Source organism: Brassica oleracea, chromosome C6 (assembly GCF_000695525.1).
Source record: "Brassica oleracea var. oleracea cultivar TO1000 chromosome C6, BOL, whole genome shotgun sequence".
Classification (NCBI taxonomy): domain Eukaryota; kingdom Viridiplantae; phylum Streptophyta; class Magnoliopsida; order Brassicales; family Brassicaceae; genus Brassica; species Brassica oleracea.
The window spans coordinates 39184575-39205627 of NC_027753.1; the positions used below are offsets into that span (position 1 = coordinate 39184575).

General features: G+C 34.7%; 4 protein-coding genes and 1 long non-coding RNA gene across 6 annotated transcripts in view; 3 read left to right on the top strand and 2 right to left on the bottom strand.

The window, feature by feature from the left end:
* The first annotated feature begins 562 nt into the window (after positions 1–562).
* On the top strand, positions 563–1276 carry LOC106299761. Its single transcript, XR_001261863.1, has 3 exons — positions 563–627; positions 730–767; positions 1208–1276. It is a non-coding gene; the product is annotated as an uncharacterized LOC106299761 (long non-coding RNA).
* Positions 1277–5474: 4198 nt separating this feature from the next.
* On the top strand, positions 5475–6972 carry LOC106296740 (probable BOI-related E3 ubiquitin-protein ligase 2). Its single transcript, XM_013732964.1, has 3 exons — positions 5475–5733; positions 5823–6219; positions 6303–6972. Exons 1-3 carry the CDS (start codon positions 5678–5680, stop codon positions 6840–6842), a joined length of 993 nt encoding a protein of 330 aa, XP_013588418.1. The 5' UTR covers positions 5475–5677; the 3' UTR covers positions 6843–6972.
* Positions 6973–14214: 7242 nt separating this feature from the next.
* On the bottom strand, positions 14215–15576 carry LOC106298911 (protein ROOT PRIMORDIUM DEFECTIVE 1). Its single transcript, XM_013735042.1, has one exon. The coding sequence runs from the start codon at positions 15515–15517 to the stop codon at positions 14291–14293; it is 1227 nt and encodes a 408-aa protein (XP_013590496.1). The 5' UTR covers positions 15518–15576; the 3' UTR covers positions 14215–14290.
* A 1644-nt stretch (positions 15577–17220) lies between these two features.
* Positions 17221–17916, top strand: LOC106299592 (auxin-responsive protein SAUR40). The gene has a single exon (XM_013735659.1). The coding sequence runs from the start codon at positions 17326–17328 to the stop codon at positions 17755–17757; it is 432 nt and encodes a 143-aa protein (XP_013591113.1). The 5' UTR covers positions 17221–17325; the 3' UTR covers positions 17758–17916.
* A 1023-nt stretch (positions 17917–18939) lies between these two features.
* Positions 18940–21053, bottom strand: part of LOC106301002 (nucleolar complex protein 3 homolog) — a 4345-nt gene continuing 2231 nt past the window's right edge. The window contains exons 8-13 of one of the 2 annotated variants that reach the window (XM_013737302.1): positions 20718–20891; positions 20428–20564; positions 19998–20324; positions 19779–19918; positions 19615–19712; positions 18940–19538 (exon numbers count right to left, since the gene is read on the bottom strand). In XM_013737302.1, the coding sequence (XP_013592756.1) occupies positions 19053–19538; positions 19615–19712; positions 19779–19918; positions 19998–20324; positions 20428–20564; positions 20718–20891 (1362 nt within the window). In that variant the 3' untranslated portion in view covers positions 18940–19052. Of the gene's footprint in view, positions 19539–19614; positions 19713–19778; positions 19919–19997; positions 20328–20427; positions 20565–20717; positions 20892–21053 lie in introns of both variants that reach the window. The other variant, XM_013737301.1, reaches the window with a different exon arrangement.

Here is a 21053-nt window from a genome sequence, read left to right on the forward strand (position 1 = left end):
TATTCTACTTTCCATGACTTTTGTGTGTAAATTAAGCCGTGACGGTTCATGTTTCGCAGACAAACCAACTCTGGTGAAATTGTTATACATGTTGGAACTTGTTATTATACATTTAAATTATCTCAGCTTGTTTTTTCAGAATTGCGTGCTAAAGTAATTTGCTCATAGTTCCAGCTGGATATTTCAAGTAAATGTTCCGAGATGATATGGTCCATATTGATGTGATGTCCACATTGTATTTGTTTTCAGTTGATGGATTTGTTTTTTTTTTTTAATGCGCAGATGCAGGTCACTTCCGAGATATGATCTTTAGTGCGGCAGACGTAGCCGATCACCAATTCATATGCCTGCTCGTTCTCGTTCAAGGTCAATATATATATAGGCAGGGCCGCAGGTATGGTATACAGTACATATGAGACTCCTTCTCCTTGTCCTTGGCAACTATGGCAAAGAGGAGATCTCTGTGTGTTCATCTGTTGTTTTAGCTTCCAAAATAGTAGTGTTTGTCTATTGTAAGTGTGGTCTGTTATAGTACACAATGTAATCTCCTTTTTGCTCTAAACAGGGGAAGAGGTAGAAGGTGATCATCGTCCTACTCTTGTTCCCCAAGCACCCTCAAGCCTTAAGGTATGGCTTGTTGCAACTTGCAAGCCCCTTTTATGCAAAAGAAATAAACATATGCCTTGTTGAATTATGTGTTGACGTTTTAACCTGTGTAAATTTTTATAGGCTCCTATGACGATATTAAGGAGCCGCATTCCTAAGAGGTAAAACTGTTTTACTATTACTTCGCATTTTTAATGGTCGTTTACTGGTCTCTAGGAAACATTTTCTGGAGGAAAGTCTTGGTTAAGGAAAGTTGAGTTTATCCCCATTCCTAGCTATGCGTCTTTGTGTGTTCCAGAAGTATTCAGTGAGACCTTCACTTAGGCCTTGGACTAGATATATCTTTATGCAATTTGTGTCATTAGGTGTTTGCTGGTCCTTGGGTAAATATATATACTGTATGTCTCACACATGATTTAACAAATTGGATCAACATTCCCCCAACTATAATATCTCTATTAATTGTACGCTCACGTAGTTATGGATTTGTGTAAGTTTCTTTTAATAACAACACATAACTTCTTGTCTAATGTCTACTTTTGATTCACTTTTGATTCACTTTTGATTCAAACCGATTAACCAATTCTTTATTTGGTGAAAGTGAATCCGTGATCTGACAGCAACAACAACTACCACCACCTTTGTCTTTGTCTTCTTGGTTGGAGTTAATGTGGTTCATGATCTGATGGTAACAAGTCAGTAGACTCAGTACATTTAAATTTCATTTCGATGAATAGCTCTCCTCGTATTCATACACATTTATAAAATTTAAAATAATATATACAGTAATATTTTTACATTTATTACGTTTTTTTGTCTGAATGAATTAAAAGCAGTGGTGGTGGGATCATAATGCATCTTATAGCAGAAGGTGAGATTGAAAGCAGTAGTGGGAATCATGCAATCGACACATTGGTTCCTTTATTTAATTTGAAAGAAAAAAATGAAGGGACCACACACACTGTTCATAAGCACAACCACACATGACACCAAGTTAAAGTCTTATGCAGAAAACCTCTTCTCTTGTCTCCTAATGGGGCAACGATTTTCATGAAATAAATAAATAGAAATCTTGATATTGTGTTATAACGAAGTTAAGTTTCGATGATACGGCTAAGTAAGGTATTCTTTGGAGAGCAAGAAAGAGTGATGGCCCAACACATCTTTTAATTAAACCGGGACCTCTCAGACCTAACTCTTTTGATCATTGTGATTGTGAGTTCCAATCCATTTGGTAGATCCAAAGATGTATTGGTGCATTTGATAAATATCCAAAGATTAATAGGATGTAATATGTTAGGTCACGAGCTCCTCCTGTATGGACCATAGTACATGTGATATGTATGCAGTAGCAAAGTCCCAAACAATTAATTCAAACACATGCCTTCAGTGGAAAGCTTTAAGCCTCTTTTGAATTGTTGTAAGATATAGGTGTGTGATATGATGTTGGAACAAAAGTGCAACTAAAGTCACCAATTTCAAAAAACTTTGAAAAACGAATATTAATGACTTAGTGCATATGAACCGAAAGATATATGAGTATGGTATATATTTCACAAAAGCAAGAATTCTTTCTTTATAACAAATTGAATTATAGTGGTGCCTTTAAGGAAAGATGAAGTTTCTAGGTAAGGCACCCTTTAAGATTCTTACAATGGTTATGGATTTATTTTCTTCTTTTGAAATGATGATATACATCACATGAATACACACCAGCACCAACTTTAAGTTGAATAAAAAGTTATTTTAAAGAGGAAAGAAAGGATACAATACAACAAAGTCAAGGTGCAATGTCACTTGTTCTTAATCAAAGAGGAAACCACAGTTCAAGACTTTTTTGTTCTTTGGATAGACACTTCATATTACAAATATTACACTTTGATTAATTGTATGAGATAGACACCCATTAGTTAATGTCTCGTTACGATGTTAGTCATCTCATAATACACATCAAACTCGCATGAGGATCAATATCGATCTTATGAACCAAACACGTAAATCGTGCACCATGCCTACTCTTTTACTTTGCAAAATCTACTTTTCCAAAACTGGTATTTGTAAAAACAAATTAAGATGGTGGAGATTTGAATGCTTCTAAAAGACAAAGGCATATTGTTTTAACTTTTAATGCGTGGGAAAGAAAATATAACAAAGCACAAAAATGTAAAGAAGAAGTAGGAAAAAAGAGAGGAAGGACATATATCAAAGTAGGAATTAATTCTTGTGCGTCACTTTATATCTGATATCATCTTCAGGGACGAATATGTCTCCATCTCTCTTTCTTCATCTCTTGGGTTCTCTGTGTTTTTATTATACATAAGGATTGATGCTTTAATTTTTAGTTTATTTTGATGAAACTCAAGGATAACAAATCCAATTTAATTCAAACGTAGTTAAAATTATTTATTTTATAAGAAACTCATGAATAAAAAATACAGTTAAACTAGTTTTATAAGAAAATCATGAATAAAAATACAGTTGATCTTTAACTTCCATATTATCTAAAGAAAGTTAACATAATATCACACTACTTAAATAAATACAGCCTGTTATTTTATTAACTAATCTACAATAGTATAATAGTCATGAATTTACCATTAATAAAAACTATGAGTAAGATTTATCATTTAAATGGATTTCATTAACATTTTATTAAAAAAATCTAATGATAAATTAACAAAGGAAAAAAAATCAACTTTTTGGTTGATGTTAAATAAACAAGGGAAAATTGTTTTTTAAAGCAAAAAATGATAACTATGTCCTTTTATACTAATATATATTTTGTGCCATTTTTTCCTATAATATCCTTTAATTTTTTTGATTTTTTTTTTTAATAAATAGTAGTGTTACAAAAAAAAAATTTAATAAATAGTTTTACGAACAAAAAAAAACCGGAAAATAGTAACTATTGATAAAATACCTATATGAACTTAGTGGTATTTTTTTCAGTTCTAAAAATGTTTAAATTATAATTTTCAGATTCTGTTCTAAATAAAGTAGAAATGGCATTCTACGAAGTAGAAAACGAAATTCACTTTTTTATTGAATCTACAATGTTTAGAATACGTGATCTACGTAAATAAGAGTATTCTAAAAATATTTAGAATACACATTCCGCGCTTAACCTACCGATCTAAAATCTTTAGAAATAAAAATCTACATATTAATATAAATCTAAAACACATAGAAAGTTTCTACAGATTTACTGTAAATCTAAAACATGTAGAAATCAAAATCTACACATTACTATAATTCTAAGAACATGTAGAAACCGATTTCTACATATTAGTTGTATTCTACGGATAAGAAATTAGTTCCTAAAAATATGGAAACAAAATATTTGGGAATATTCACTTTCATATTTTGAAAAAATCAACTTTAAAAAAAAAACAAAAAAAAGTGGTAACCTTCTTCTCAAGCGTCTTCTATATTCCATTGATTGTTCACAAAATTTTCACATTATTTCTACCATGATTCATATCTATGCTTTCACAGATCGATCGGTCTATAATTCGAGATCGGTCGATCTGTATGAAATCGACATTTGTCGATCGAATGAAATGGATCAGGTCGATCAGTATATGCTCTGCGTTTTTTTTTTTGCATAATGATCAGGTTCGATCGATCCGTTCGACCTTGTAATTTCGGATCGATCGATCCCGCTTGATCAAACTCTTTATTTATTATATATAAAAATTAAAATTCTAAGGGCATTATTGCCATTTTGAAAATAATTAGTCTATCGAAACATAAAATATATGAGATTAGTCTAAAAGAACGTAGTTATCATTTTTTCGCTTAAAAAAAACAATTTCCCAATAAATAAAGATACTCCATGAAAGTCGTAGAAAGGGTCAAACAGAAGTAGCCAGGATGTTTCACCACGTGGCATCACATGGCGCCAAACTCGTACGAAAAAAATATTACAAATACGGAAAAAGTAAGATTTTACCCATTTTAACGGACCGTACAAAAGACAAACAGTGGGTCCCAGTAAAAATTGTTCGCCACGCTGGAATGCTACATGGCAATACGCATGACTCCTAGTAACTTTTACACGTGTCATATCTGTATTGCATGTTTTCATCATACAAATGTAATTTCCATCATTTTACGGAGGGAAAAACCGTAAAATACGTTTCTAAATACCCCGAAATTCACGGTCCAACCGGTCTTCTCTATTTATTTGGTACGGTGGTAAACACAAACCGAATCCGAGCTTCATCGCTAATACTGCTATACACTATGACCAAAAACATAACCGAATCTGATTATCTTTATTTTTTGGGTGTATTTAAGCGGTATTTACCTTTAGAATAATCCTATAAGTTTCCGCCAGTTTCGCGACAAGTTACCCACTTGCAAAAAAACTATAACCGACAATGTTTTTAAATTACCACACTATAAGTGGAATAAAAAAAATTAAATTAAACAAATCAAAATCTTATTGTTGAGTAAGAACAACTTTGAACAAGATGATCAATTCAATTCAACTAACCACAGAGTATTAGGTAACTAAATACCAAAACCGTGCCAGAAAAAGTTAAAAAAAATATATTGAATTGAATTACAGAAAACGTGTTAAAATGAGAAGTTTATGGGAAAACGTTACCAAAAAGATATGGGTAAGCCAAATCAACATTACTATTTGATTCAAACCCTAAGAAAATGGTAGGTTAATTAAATTCAGCAATGTAAATTAGATTTACCTTTGAACAAATTAAATATTCGAAGTTTACCAAAAAAAGTATATTAATTATTCGAAATTGATTATTTTCTTTTTTAACAAAAAAGAATTGACTTTATCTCTCTCTCTCTATCTCCTCTATTCACGTCGATGTGTATAAATAGGAAACAACCATTATGTTGAGGCTCGTTTCGATTTGGTCTCTTCTTTCAAAGAAAAAATAAAGATAAGAAACAAAAAACAAAAAAAAGCAAAGGCTCTCTCTCTTCACGCACATCAAAACAGAAAAGCAAAAAAACGAAACGCATGCATTTCTAGTTTCCTCTCCCTTTAAAAAAACTCCTCCTCCGTATCATCATCATCATCGATCCTCTCTCTCTCCCCATGGCCGTCGATGCTCACCATCTTCTTCTCTCTACTCCTCAACTCTTCTCCAGCAGGTTCGTCTATAACTCTCTCTCTCTCTCTCTCTCATGTATTTTGATTCTTTAGAGTTTCTTTTTGGGCATTGATGATTTTTAATGTGCAGAGAGTTAATGATGCACAACAATAACGACAACGCCACCATGGAACCAACAACTAATGGCGGTTTCTGCACCAACACTACTCAAAACGGTTACGGCGTCGTTTCGCCTTTCTCCGCCACGGACGATTCGCCTCCTCCTCCTCTTCTTCATCATATGTACGGCGCGTCCTCCACCGCTGATTCGTTCGCTAATTACTACGCTGACGGTGCTAATGTCCAGACGAGAAAACGCTCCAGAGACGACTCGAGATCCGATTACTATCCTCACCATCATCTTCTTCATGAGAGCACTGTATCGCCATCGTACGTTACTCCTTACTCGTTCCTCGGCCAAGACATTGATCTCTCCTCTCACATCAATCAGCAGCAGCACGATATCGATCGATTCGTCTCCCTTCACGTAAGTCTAAACCGCGTCAATAACAATCGCACTAGAGTGATTAAAGAAACTGATTGATTCTCTTCATTTGTGATGATGATCAGATGGAGAGAGTGAAGTTCGAGATTCAAGAGAAGAGGAAGAGGCAAGCGAGGACGATCGTGGAGGCGATAGAGCATGGGCTCGCGAAACGGCTTCGAGTCAAGGACGAAGAGCGAGAGAGAATCGGGAAGATAAACCACGCGCTCGAGGAGCGCGTGAAGTCGCTATCCATCGAGAACCAAATCTGGCGGGATCTCGCGCAGAGCAACGAAGCGACCGCTAACAACCTCCGCGCCAACCTCGAGGAGGTACTGGCGCAGGTTAATGATCTAGCCGGCGCAGGATTAGCTAACGTGAACGCTGAGTGTGACCATGATGCGCAGTCGTGTTGCGGGAGTAGTTCGGGTGAAGAAACGGTTAGGCGCACGGTAGTGGTGGCGAAAGGTAGGATGTGCAGAAACTGTGGGGAGGAGGAATCGTGTGTGTTGGTCTTACCGTGCAGACACTTGTGCTTGTGTGGAGTCTGTGGGTCCAGTGTGCACACGTGTCCCATCTGTAGATCTCCCAAAAACGCTAGCGTTCATGTTAACATGTCACCTTGACCCCCCCGTTTATGGAAACTATCTTCTCTCTGTTTTTTTTGTTAATGGAAGTTTTTATTTTTTTTCTCTTTAAACAATTAATTGTAAGGAAACTACTAGAAAATATTTTTTAGATAAGAATTCATGAGAAGAAACCTTTGCCATAAAGAAAGAGAAATCCTCATTGTTTAATTCAATATAGATTTTCATAGTAAAATCCAAAACATTTCTTAAATCAAAGTAATAAAAATGTGGAAATCAAAGAGCCAAAAAATAAAAATTTTATAACATAAACGATATTGTAACTTATATTGAAGAAACAGAAAGATTATCTAACTGATTTTTGTTAATTGTTTTATACTTTCATAATGTAGATGCGTATAAGATAATTATTATTATTGAAAAAAAAAAACAATAATCCCAGAACTGCAGGAAATAAAATTAAAGTGACAAAATAGATAATTGGTGCTGGTGTGGGACCGGCTATAACAGTACACTGTAGGGTTTAGAAGACACGCGCCGGCAGAGAAACGTGAGGGAGGAAGAAGAGGAAAGAGCAGTGGAGGAGGTAAAAAGCTGACACGTCGGACGCGCGCAAATGTCGCTGTTGTTCGTCCTGCGTACTACTCCTGACACTTTCTCTCTCTTAATTGTTTATTTTTTTCGATACTCCATTTGTTTTCTAGCAACTTGATTTGTGTTTACTTAAATTAATTAAATACGGGAATCCGAGATTAGTATATATTTATACGATTTATAGAGATGAATTAAATAAACTTATGATTCTAGTCTCAGACAGAAAAGCAATGGTGGTTAAACTATTATATAGTATGAAATCACACATATAGGTGTATAATATAATATCCTTTTGCATGTCAGTATCGAAAAACATTTGGTCTAACATATTTATGACGAACTAATCATATCTTACTAATAAATTATACATTTAAATATAAAAACTGAAAGCTAGCGTATATATATATAAGCAATTAAACGTAAAACTATTGATCAACCACTATACAGAAAACATTTCACAACATATAAGACAGTTAGAAAATAAGTTTAGTAATAGGATCGTCGTTGACAGAAGAAAAAAAAAAGTGCAATGACAATAATTAAATAGTTTAATTCAATCCAGTGCTAAGGGCAAAATCAAGTTGTATAAGTAAGATTTGAAGGTTGCTTTATACATGGTTAATCTGCTGAATAGTATCCAAAATATTAATAGATATTATTATTGTATTGTATTAAAAATGATTTAGATATTAAAAAAGTAAATAAAAGGGAGGAGGAGACGAGAAAGCGATGTGAAGAGATCATGCCAACATTAATAAAGAGGATATAGTCGTTGCACGAATAAAAAGTCTGAAAGCAAAATTTATCTCTTTTTTTCCTGTTTAATTTTATTTTTTTGTGCCTAGAGAAAATCAAAACCTAAAATATTGGTTTAACTGATGTTAATCATACGATTGTAAGTAGTGGTTTGCATATTTGAATATTAATTAGATTTAGATGTAGACATCTTTGTTTGTGCCTTCACATGCGGATCATCCAATGGAGGTGCATTATTCTAAACCATGATCATTTTGAAACGTTCAATATTATTTCTCCTTTTTAACAAGTCTTTCACATTATTAAAAAAAAAAAGAGAATGCACGTTAATTTAGACAGAACTAATATGCTAATTTTCTACGGCCGAAAGTTAGTATAGAGTTGGTTAAATCTTCCACTATCAATATTGTAACATTTTTTTTTGCACTTACACATTAACATGTGAGCTAGTGTGTTTGTATTTGTTGCATGCTTCAAAATAGAAATCTAGTTAAACATCGAAGAACGATATACATCTCTGCATAGATTCCCACATTATCACGTAACAGTTTGTTTTGTATGGTATTGTTATACAAGTGACTGCTCCACCGAGTTGTAAACTATATATACGGACAACCCGTGATTTTATGAGTTTTCTCACCCATTATTGTAATACTGAAAATGGAGATAAGAGTTTGTGAAGGTAAGGAACCAAACGTCACGTACACACTAAGCAACAAATGAGTCAAGAACAAAAATAAAGAGAGTGACGCTTGACCGATTGATGTTTATATAAATTACTTTATTATTTGGAAACTTTTGATGAATCTAAGGACCATTTCCCTACGGTTATGCTTTTATTTAAATAATGTATGTATATAAGCGAAACAAACGAAGCAAAAGTGGGAAGACTTGGTGTAAAGTGATGGGATATGCAAATGTTGAGGTGTTAGGGTTTGTGTCATTCAACTTGTCCACTTATATTTTAGATATTATTTTTTATTAACACCCATTTATTTATCCAAATTTTCGGTTTTAGTGGGGTTTCTCTATTTTTTCTTAAAGTAATTTTGTTTAATTATTACTCTGGAAGCTACGATTTTGATATAACTGTTTGGAGGGTTGGAGCTGTGAAAACTGTTTATCAAAACAATACTATTTGATTTCTATATAATTAACCTCTCATCCCATAAAACTTTCACCGATTAGGTTTCATATGGCATAAGAAAGAAATAACATATGGTTGAATGATGAATAAAGAAGTTGCAATGATCATTTTATGCTGTGAAATCATAGCTCATTGACGTTTTTATCCTGTGTTTGATTTCCTGTAAAGCAACTTTTAAACATTTACTTCGCAAATTTTAAGGAAACAATTCAGTTCAAATGGCAATTCAACTTTATCCATGGTATGTAACAAAAGTCAGCATAGGAGTTGAAAAAACCAATTTCGAGTTAACTAGTCTATATATATGAATATTTATAATAAAACGGTGGAAACATACAACATCATGCGAGTTCAATAATGCCAATAACTAATATATAGCTAGTTAGATACATGATTAAATCAAAAATCATCTTTAGAAGTGCAACATCCACTAAACTAAACGGTTTATTCCCCGTACATATGCGTATCATAGTGGAGTACATACATGATCTTATTATATATAAGATTATAGATTACATCAAAATGTCTTTGGAATAATTAAAGTTGAGAAATAGATGCTAAGAGGGGTCATGATGGGGAACACTAAAAACTTTATAGATTACCTTGTGAAAGGGGGCACTCATGAAATGGTCCAACCTCACTCACTACCCTATTGATTATAGTAGCTTTTACCTTTTTTTTGTTATTTGTCCTAAGAAAATAAAAAATTAATAAAGTTAAATTAGCAATTGTATGCTTATTGTTGGGGATTGGCCCCCACTTATCAGTTTTCACCCCTAGGCCATCAATGTGATCTGACTGCATAACTATGAATAAATGAGTCCTAATGGGAACAAAAACATTTTTCACCTCTTTTAGCCTTTTAACACACTCTTCTTGTTGTCAATGATGTGAATCAGAATCACAATCCCACTATGGGTAGAATAGATAAATTCAAAATTTCAAAGTGAGGAGTACCCACAAACCAATCTTTTTGTCAAATGACTCTTCATTTTCAGAGGTTGGTCTTTTGTACATTAAGGTCCAATTGTTGACCTCCATCGATAATAGATCACTTAGATTATCTATCACATGATTTTTCTTTGAAAATTTTACATTGGCAAACGATATTCTCTCTCTGTTCCCAAAAGTAAGATTTTCTAAAATTTATTTTTGTTCCAAATAAATAGATTTTCTATATTTTTAAAGTATTTTTGTATACTTTTGATAAACATTAACTGTGAATATTTGAATTGATTAAATTTTATTGGTGGATAGTTATTGTAAAATATATTGAAAAATAAAGTTTAAATTAAACTGTAAATATTTATTGTATTCTTAATAAACATGAAAACTCTAGAAAATCTTAATAAACGTGAAAACTCTAGAAAATCTTATTTTCGGGAAGGGAATGAGTATTAAACTTGAAGAAGAGATAGGATTTGGTAAAGGCAAACACAAAGACATCAATCTTAAATAATAATACCATATAAAGTTATAAACCCTAGGAGCATTTTTCTTCTTATTTTTCTTGCGAATATCAATGACTTACCAATTTACCAAATGCCAAAAAATGAAAAATTAAATTTTTTTCTTTCTTTCTTTTTTGGCTCTTTATATTGGGTGGATTTGGTGTGAAGTATTCTGAAAGCACTGCAGAAAAAGCCACACAAGACATTTGTTTATTTCTCATCATTAGTACCATCCAATTTCAAAAGATGAATAATGTAGAAAGAATTATAAAAGAAAAATATAGTGTTAACAATCAGTCATATCCCACTGAACCACAAACACTGCAAAGCTCATGTGAATTAGATTTAGACCTCAAAGTGTTTCCCTTTTTGTATTCTTTTTACATATATTTAAATATCACAACAAATATATATGATTATGATCACAATAGACCTGCACAAATGTTCCTCTTATTGTTTTTTTTTGTGCAGAAATGATGTCAGATTCTATAATGTTATTATAAATCACAACATAACTTGGAACTTGATTTTGATGATGCAATAAGAAAGATATGAAAGAGTGGTATTATGAGTTATAGACCCATCTGAATACCTATAGAATATAGCAAAATCATTGCAGTCTATCTCTCTCGCACACTCTGATATCCCCACAACTATTAACTACTATTCATGGATACTCTTTTTTCTCTCTTGAACAGGGAAAAGTGTCTAGGAAAGTGTTTGTAACAGTTGTTTATTGTCTATATTAGGTGCCCATACATATCCCAAAGTCTAAGAAAAGAAGAGAAATTAAATTTTTAAAAGAAGAGAAAGAAAGCCAACTACCCAAATCATTTATGTAGTTTGGTTGGGGTTAGTGGGCAGGTATCATATCCAAGATGTAATAGGTTTATATAAAGTATATGTACACATATGCTACTTTTATGTTAATGTATATATGAAAGTCCTCTTCTTTTTCATGTGGATAGATATCATGGAAATCAGATTGGACTATGTCAATGGAATAAAAAGATCTTTTGTTCGGAAAAAGATAACTAAAGTGCTGATGTGGGTATCAAGAAACAATAAAAAGGAAACAAAAGAAAAGAGAAAATGGAGAATCAAAAGTTTGGTACAATGTCTATGATCCACATTTTGAAAATAGCAAAGGTCTAACAGTAAAAAAAACAAACATGCATGAGGAGCTTCAGGCTCAAGATGTCATCATCTTTATTCATTTAATCAGCACCGAGTAATGACCACAAAGCAACACTTATTAACATAATCATGGAATTAGTTGGTATAACACTATAACTAGACCAATACAAGAATTAGATGCATTAAAGTTTAAGATCTAGAATATGTACTAGTATCTAATACAGAAGAAGAAATGCAAATACTTCTGGAATATGTACTTGGCTTTTAATTGATCACTGAATTAGATTTGGGGATTTGAAAAAATGCTGAAAACGATTTTTCAAAAGAAAAAATGAGAGAGAGATTGGACCAAACAATGAAGGAAAATAATATTGGGTGATTGCATGATGTGTTCTTCTGTCCAAAACAGTACACATAATTCACAGAAAAAAATGGTTGGGACTGTAGTAGGACCACTCACCACTGTACAAAATAATGGACCATAGGAGTTTTTGTCCCCAAGATATCAAAACCTTCCATTCATGAATATGATACCCCTTAAAGTTTGATCTTTTATGTGTCAAGTTGTTTATAATGCATCATCATCATCATCTTAAAAAGTATCTAACTGGGGCAGGGCTCTCCCCCTTTGGTTTTAAAGAAACACCACGTCTTTGTCTGTGTACCAGACAAGTTTTCCAAGAACAATCAATAGAGAACCTGCTGAAGTATTTTTAGAAGAAGAAAAATTCAAATATCTAAAATGTGGTTATAAGTCTTTGTCAGTAGTTTTCTGTATAATCAAATGCAACATCAGCGTATCTGTTCCAATTCGTGGTTGATACGTTGAGATGTTAATGGATGATCCTTAAGTTTGGTCTGTGATTTGGCTTTATCAGGGAAAATGTAGAAAAGAGAATGAAAAAAAAATTGTATTAAATTAAAAGATGTGTGTTTACGTGATGCTTCAATCAACCTCAAGATTTTGTCTTTATGCTTTGAATTGTGTACCCTTCATTTAGATGAAGATGCCAAATGACAAGGACATGAATCCATTAACTTGCTAAAGTTTTCAAGAGAAAAAAAAAGAAGAAGAATCTGACTTTGGATGTTCTTTTGTGCCAATAGGTGTGGATTTCAAATTGATATGTTTCAACTATATATAGGTTAGTTAGCATGTTCAAACAAGACACGGAACCTAACTAAAGGACATAAACTGACAACTAACTACGCAGTTTATCACGAGAAACCAAGTGTTTATTTAGTCTTTATCCGTAAAGTAAAAATTGATTTATCATCAGCAGCCTGTTACCATCCAACACAATGAGAAAGAGAGTTTTGTTTGTTTATCTCAACAAAAACAAAACAGGGCCAGCAAAAATGAACGAGACAGGTCTTTGGTTCGTGTATTATAATGCACTCTGTGGTCTAATAATGAAAACACTGACCTTTTGTTCTCAGGTCTCTCAAATGGGGAGTGTGGAGTGCGATTTAATTGTCCTTCCCTTTGGCTCTTTTTCACATGATGCCTTCACAAAGCCACATGAGTTTCTGGACCCCCTCTCTCTTGCATTCAAAAGAAATGTTCCTTCGTGTGTGTTGTGTGTAAACACATAGAAGATTCTCCTTATCGTTTTCTCAAGAGAGTCGCGTACACTGAGTAAAAAACAAGTGTAGTTATAATTCACAACAACCTCCACATGGACAAGATTGTTCATAATCACATTCACAGTACATAGTCACATATCCCTTGGTACCGCGCTATGACACGTTCTAGCGTTCATCAAGATAGCATTCTCAATCAAACAGATAGTATTTACGGTTCTGTTTCTTGGACAAAAGTCAATAATATCTTACACAAGTAGTAGTACTCAACCATGCGATAATGACCAAGTGGCATTCGAGCTTTAGGTTGATAAGCAACATGGGTTAGAAAACACCCCACTACACTACACTATGTTACCACGCGGCGGATATGGACCCATTGTTTATGGCCCGTTTGAATATCCGGAAAGACGGTTCATACGTGGATTTCACTTCTCTTTAGGATTACTAGATGCATTTTTCCATAGATTCAAGGGGTTTGAACAAAAAAGAGAAGACAATGGACGGTAAATAATACATCAAACCAGGAGCTGAGGCAAAGAAGGACTTGTGAGGTCACATACCCGTAAAAATTTGGTGAATTTTTTTAGTGTATATTTTTCTAATATTATTTTAATCTTTTGTCATATTTTGGCATTCGACCCCACTAATTTATGTTTATGTTTTCATAAGTCCCATCAATTTTATCAGAATTTTTTTTTTTGTTAAAGTATCATATATTATCAAGTTTTGATAGTATAGATTTATATATTATGACCAGTAAAAAATGTTTCTAGCTCCCTTTAGACTAAATGTGATGTCTCTGGTTAAAGGTAACATCAGGAGATAACATTTGAAGACTGCAATTGATCATTACACACGCTCACTTCTCTCCGACCACAGAGTGAAACAAATCTCTCTTGGAACAATAACAAAGGACACTTCTCGATCAAACCTGAACCACCATAACCTTCTTTGAGAAACACTGTACCCCTTGCACCTTTGTTAGTAATGTAGAAGATCCCTTGATGCTTTATCAAGCAAAGTATTAGTCTTGACGGAAGCAAATACTCAGAGTGAAACGCGTCCAGCTGAGAGCAAGTCACTCTCTTCTCCATAGTTAAACTGAGCAGCTCGTGAAGCACGGCCACAACTCGTTTCCTAGCTTTAGGATCTGCAGAATCAAACCTTCTCGCGTTTAGGTAAGGTGATGGAAACTCCATCTTCTGCCACTTCTGAAACTCCTCTAGATAGCTCGCGTTAGGCCTAAAGCCAGGAGGAAACGAAACTTTGAACGCGTTTGGGCCCAAGAAGTTACCATCCTTTGTGATCCTAACCTTGTTTCTGTTCTCACTTGGTGGCTCGAGAACACGTGATAGCCTCTCTTCACGTGCGGTGATTGCTAGTGAAGAGTCCCAGTTCTCTAACACGAGATGAACTTTACCATTAACAACCTTTACAGAGAAAAAATCAGGATACTTGGGGATCAAGCTACTCTTAAAGTCATGAGGCAAACCCATTGCGGATTGAATAAACTCAACTTTCTCCAGAGGCACTCTACAATCAACAGACATCATCAGCAGCTTCCTGAGATTGTTGACAAGAATAGGCTCCATTGACTCTATAGCTTCGCTTTCCTCATCTGCAATCTTCTGAGCTTTCTCGGTTAGCATTACACAAGGAGGCTCTCTGTTTCCACCTCCAACGTGGAATATGGAAGGGTACTTCTCGATGGCAGCCATTAAGTTCCATTTGTGAACAAACCCAACGTGCTTCTCGAGATCCCTTAGGAGAATGGTTCCGTGTTTCTGGGATTGGATCATGGATTTGAGTTGGAGTATGAGAGATGGTTTCTTCTTCAGGTCTATGGCTTTGTCAAGCTCGTGAACTCTGTGGTATACTTTCTTCTTCGGTCTAAATCCTCCACCCGACTTGTGTCTCACCTGTACAGGAAACAGCGTCAAGTTTTCACTTTCTCTAAACACACTCTTCTTCAGAAAGTGGTTCAGACAGGAAGAAACCAAACATCTTCTGTACTGTAATGGTTTTGGCATTATATCGAACATGTTGTGTGCATACTCCCAAACACAGAACAGCACGACACTTTTGCAATTTGTCTGAAAAGCTATTACACACGCCAAAACGAATAGAATAATAAATACAAAACTCGGGGCCCGTCGTGTTATGTATAACTCAGCCCAATGGACCGAGCCAATAAAAGATGTAATACACCATAAATTGGGCCCGAAGAGCTATCGATAAGTCGGCCCATTAGTTTAGATTTTCACTCCTCCATATATACTCTTGCTCAGAAACTGAATCATACCGAAAAAAACCAAACATCTTCTGTACAGTAATGGTTTAGACACTTTATCGAACCCCCAATGTGCACAATCGCGACCAATTACAGAACAACACAACACTTGAGTTACAACTTGTCTGGAAAAAAAGATTACACTCACCAAAAGGAAAATAAAAACAAACTCGGGCCTATAAGAGAAGAGAAAACTGTAATTTTTCCATAGATTAGGCCTGATGAGTTATCTATAAAAAGGCCCAATGGGCCAAGCCCATAAAAGAAAGTTCAAATTTTCGCTCCCTTTTATAGCTTGTCTTCGAAGTCGGAGAGAGGAGTGACTTGTAGCTTCAAGCCTTTACGCTTCCTGATATCTGCTACAATAGCACAAGCCTGAGAACCATCCTCCATAGGATCCGAAGTCAACATGTCCCACTGATCGAAGATTGCCTGAGGAACCCGTAGTCACAATGATTTTACTAAGTGGCATTAATGTTTTCATGTTAGGAGATTAAGTATTAAATCCCTCCCCCTCCCCCACCTCCAAAATATAATTATGCAGATTATAATGGAAATTTTTTTACAAAAAATCTTAATGACCAAGTAAAACTGTTAGATGTAGATCTTCATAAAGAGGTTCGTAATAGTGGAGTCAAACATTTATATAAAGGATTTAGAGTGGTAAAGTCCGACGTAATGGATAAATAGACCAATGTATTTATGACAAAAAACATATTCGATATATACACATAGTGTTACCTAATACATATGTTTATTTCTTTACTTAGCATCATTAAAATTTAGGGAATTAAGTTCGACATCACTTTTATTTTGGTAATTCATAGTTTTCAAATGGAAAATATTATCTACTATATAGTATATACAACTATTCTTATTTTTTTTGCTATTTTTTATTTAGAGAATTAAGAACGTCATTTTTTTATTTCAAATAGACTATTTTGGTTTTTCGGTTAGAAAAAAAAAAGTTAACATACCAATGAAAGATTTAATATATATAGATATATAAATATTTGAATCATTTTGACCAATGCTAATTAGGAAATGCTTGAATGTTTTTTAATAAATGCGATTGGTTATTAGTTTAAGAAATTTATTCAAACTTAGAAAAATACTTAAGCTTCGAATGTACAACTTACAAACCGCACCGCAGTTAACATTAACAAAAAATTCTATATATGCATATGTATATTTATATGTTTTTGTTACTATTAAGACTGAGCCGTAGTCGTTGTTACCGATCAAACTCTTATTGTGTGCATTAATAAAAATTAGGTAATTCTTTTTTTGTAGCTTAATTAGGAAGTCCATTTAAAAGTGAAATTGACCATGACTTTTTTCTTGAATACGTAGACATATTGCATAGATTTAATACCTTTTGAACTCATCCCAAATCAAAATAATACTTAATATACATCCAAATTCTTTTAATAAAAATGAATTGTGACCACCAATCATATACCGTCTCTGCCTCTGCGTGTGCCACTACTCTCTTATAATACATTAAACCTACATTCGCATAATTGTCCGTTTCTCTCTATCCACTGTCTGAAACCAAACATGAAGTCTCTGCTTCGCCGCTACTCACAAGTCGCCGATTCCTCCTCTTCCTGCCACTCTTTTCCCTGCAACCAGATTCTCCGCCGCCATGTTCATCACCCGACATCGTTCTTGGTTAAACGAGCATCCGTCCCATCGAGCATCCCTTCAGGACTTGTGCCGGTCGACGTCGGCGAGAAGATGGAGCGGTTCTTGGTGAGTGCGGAGCTGCTTAACCACCCTGTGTTCGTCGGTTTGCTTAACCGATCTGCTCAGGAGTACGGTTACGCTCAGAAAGGTGTTCTTCATATCCCATGTAACGTCTTCGTGTTTGAGCGAGTCATTGAGGCTCTCCGATCTGGAACCTCTCAGTCTCGTGATGTGTCGGAGCTTGTTGCATCGTTAACAGGCGATGAAGATGTGTCTCTGTGGTTACCTGGAGTTACAGAGTAGCTGATGGTTGTCCTTCTTGATCTATAGCCAAGGATATTTTTGTTTGATCTTCTCCTTTTATTGTACTGATCAAAAAAAATATTTTTGATGATTGATAATGAGAAGTGTATTTTCGGTTTCATCTCCGAATGTTCTTTTTAATTCGATAAGTAAAATTAAAGTGGCGAAAACTATACGGATAATAAGCATTTGTTTAATCAAAACGCAAGTTATCCATTGTAGTGTAGTTTAACTATTAAATCTAATCATTTTTATAAGAAATTAAGTCTAAAAGGAATTGATTAATAAATGATAAAGATGTTGATTATACTGCCATGATATCTTCCCAGCACCTAACATTTCCCCAATAAATTGATTAAAAATGCTCAGATGCGAGTCATACAATTTTAAACAAATTGAAAGTATTTGTTTATTATATATAACTATGTAAGTATATACTAAGTCGTCATATAACTAATCAAGTGGATATTGATTTCAGAGAATCAGACAAGCTATTATTTATTTATATCTTGTACGTTAACCTTTTGAAATTTGGAATAATAACATGAACAAATGTTATATCATCGTCTTATGTAAATAGTGAGACAGTGACCTACATTAAGTTGTATGTATTTTTAAGAAATCAGCATCATGAATATGTCACGCAATGCTCTCAACTATGCGATGTAACATCCATTTCAACTATTTTTGTCAGTTGAAAATAAATAGCTAAATGAAACTTAGGATCTGAAAGAATGATTATCTCACAAGGTTTATTATGATTATTTTAAAAACTAGGATAAAATGTTCTCACATGGCCGTATCTTGCATGTACCGTTGTACGGGCTGGACTCTTCGTGGGAAACAATTTGCTCCTCTGTTCACAGATTACAGCATATATTTGGTAAGATTAACAATTCTGTTCAAGTACACGGTTTAGAGATGTGGCGACCTATGTGTGGTTAAAAGGATGATATCGCGTATCTTTTAAACTCTAAAGCACATGTATTAGACTACGTTGTTTTGTCCGAATGTTACTATTTTATACTACAACGTTGGTACGACGTACTAAGCGAGTTTTTAAATAGATGGAACTGGAATGATCGTAATCCTTTTTATTATCTACAAGATTCTTCCATGATTACCAAGGTGGCTGTGAATTAAAAAAAAAACTCACATTTTTTATAAGTAAAAAAAACACCCTGAATGAATCCACTTAAACAAAACTATTCTCAAAATTAGATTGAACAAAAATTTAAATGATGAATTTCTAGTTGAAGCAATGTATAACACTAAAAAAGACAAAAGTGGGTTTTTCAAAATTTCTTCTTAGATTTAGGGCTCTTCGGTTTCTTCTTCTCCACGTTACTCTGTTTCTTCGTTGGTTTCTTCTTCGCCATGTTACTCTGTTTCTTCTTCTCAAACTCCATTCTCACTCTCTCGTCCACTTTAATGCCTCGTAGAATGGTAAAATTCTCTTTCAGCTTCTTCTTGAGCTCAACCATGTCAGTTTCCGGAACATCCTCACCTTCACCACCACTCTCTCGTTTCCGTTTGTTGTTCAGTTTCCTAGACTCGCTCTTAGGCTCAAACGATTCCTTCAGAAGAGAGTAATCTGCAAACGCCTGCTGCGGAGTCACTGCAGAAAGAAACGTTTGGTTCTGAGAAGTGTTCATGTTGGAGATTGTTCCAGCCATCGTTGAGATCGCTGGGTGGTAGTGTTTGGTCAAGAGGTTGAGTTCCCAAAGCACTGATGCGAAAGCTCCGCTTAGGTTAGGATCTGTTGCGTATGGCTGATACTTCTGCAAATTGAGGTATTTGTATAAATATCCGAAAGTAAATTTGTATTTAATATGAGAGTAATGATTTGTGACGTACTGCGATTGAACCGGAAACAGAGCCGCCTCCAGCATCGTTCTCTAGAAGGTTTCTGCATTTGACGTTCCTCTGGAGGAGATTCTTCAAGGTGACAAGCGCTGTAAACATAATTGCAGAGTGAGAAACGGCTTTTGAGGATGAATGTGTTTAGTGATGTTTGTTACCTGACATAGACTCGGCACAGCCAAAGCATAGCGCGAATGTGGCTAAACGTTTTACAAAAGCAGCTGCTTTCTGCATGTCTTGGTGTCTGTCATCGCACAACATTATCTTCAGAGACTCGGCCAACACTTCACCTGAATCTCTGTTTCACATTCACAAAGGCGTCTCAAGAGTCAACTAGATTAAGCTTATATCTCGGTTAAAAAAGTTAAATAACAAACCTTCCAGGGCGGTACTCGAGAAGGAGGTTGTAAAGCTGGACAAAGAAGTCTTGCAAGTCGACGTTCAAGGCGTTTAAGTTGCTCCTCATGACTTTGAATGCGACGAGGCAACACCTCAGGCGTTCAGATACTGTCAACAGTTTCGAGTTTTTCTTCTTTGTGGTGGAGACGCTGCTGCTGGAAGCAAGCTTCTTTAGATAGTTCATGAGATCTCCGATGTAGTCCAAGTCCAATTGCTGAGTGAATTTCCCCAACCCATCCAAGCATGGAGCAAGCAAAGGGTGCGGACCAAAGGCGCCAGGATTCAAAGTTGTGTCTTCTTCTGTGCTGCTGCAATTAGTCGAAGTGACAACGTTAACAAACACACACAAAACATTGAGTAGGCAATGCAAAGCCTTACAAGAACTAATTTATCAATATATGGAAATACCTTTCGCCAACTGAAAACATTGTTTTTCTCAGGATACGGAAGTAAGTTTCAAAAACAGCAGATAGTGTCTCCGTCTGCATCTTTCGCCGCTCCATAGCATCTGGTTCAAAGGTAACTCCCCTGTAATCAGCATTAACCTGAAAAAAAGTCATCAAGGAGATACCACTTTAGATCAAAGGAACAGTTAGACCCGAAACTTCTGATGTTATTGGTCGTAAACGAGGGGAAACAATAGCAAAACCTCAAATTTCACACCAATAGATCTATTGCACAAAAGGAAAGTAAATTACCTCATCTCTGATCTTAGACATCATTTCTCGCTTGGATTTCTTCCTCTCATTTTCTTGCGCTTGGTTTTGCTCCTCTTGGTTATTCCTTTTATCATTTTTCTTAAATTTCTTCTTGTTGGCTTCCTCTCTGTCACGCTTTCCGATATCCTCGTCAAAGCGTATGGACATGAACACCTAAAGACAGATAAAACCAAAGGGGAAATGACAACAGAGCACAGACAAAGAGATGAGAAAATATAACCAGATTGTTCTTGGAGAATACTTTCCCAATAATTACACGTCTTGTATTAGGCTTACAATATATTTTCAAGTGAAAATGTTAGCTTTGAGATCTAG

What these genes read in the sequence shown, in the direction of transcription:
- LOC106296740 (XM_013732964.1), top strand. Translation starts at nt 5,678, where the DNA reads ATGGCCGTCGATGCTCACCATCTTCTTCTCTCTACTCCTCAACTCTTC. An exon ending in CCTCAACTCTTCTCCAGCAG is followed by an intron (nt 5,734 to 5,822) that starts GTTCGTCTATAA and finishes TTTAATGTGCAG; the next exon opens with AGAGTTAATGATGCACAACA. An exon ending in ATCGATTCGTCTCCCTTCAC is followed by an intron (nt 6,220 to 6,302) that starts GTAAGTCTAAAC and finishes GATGATGATCAG; the next exon opens with ATGGAGAGAGTGAAGTTCGA.
- LOC106298911 (XM_013735042.1), bottom strand. Translation starts at nt 15,517, where the DNA reads ATGTTCGATATAATGCCAAAACCATTACAGTACAGAAGATGTTTGGTT.
- LOC106299592 (XM_013735659.1), top strand. Translation starts at nt 17,326, where the DNA reads ATGAAGTCTCTGCTTCGCCGCTACTCACAAGTCGCCGATTCCTCCTCT.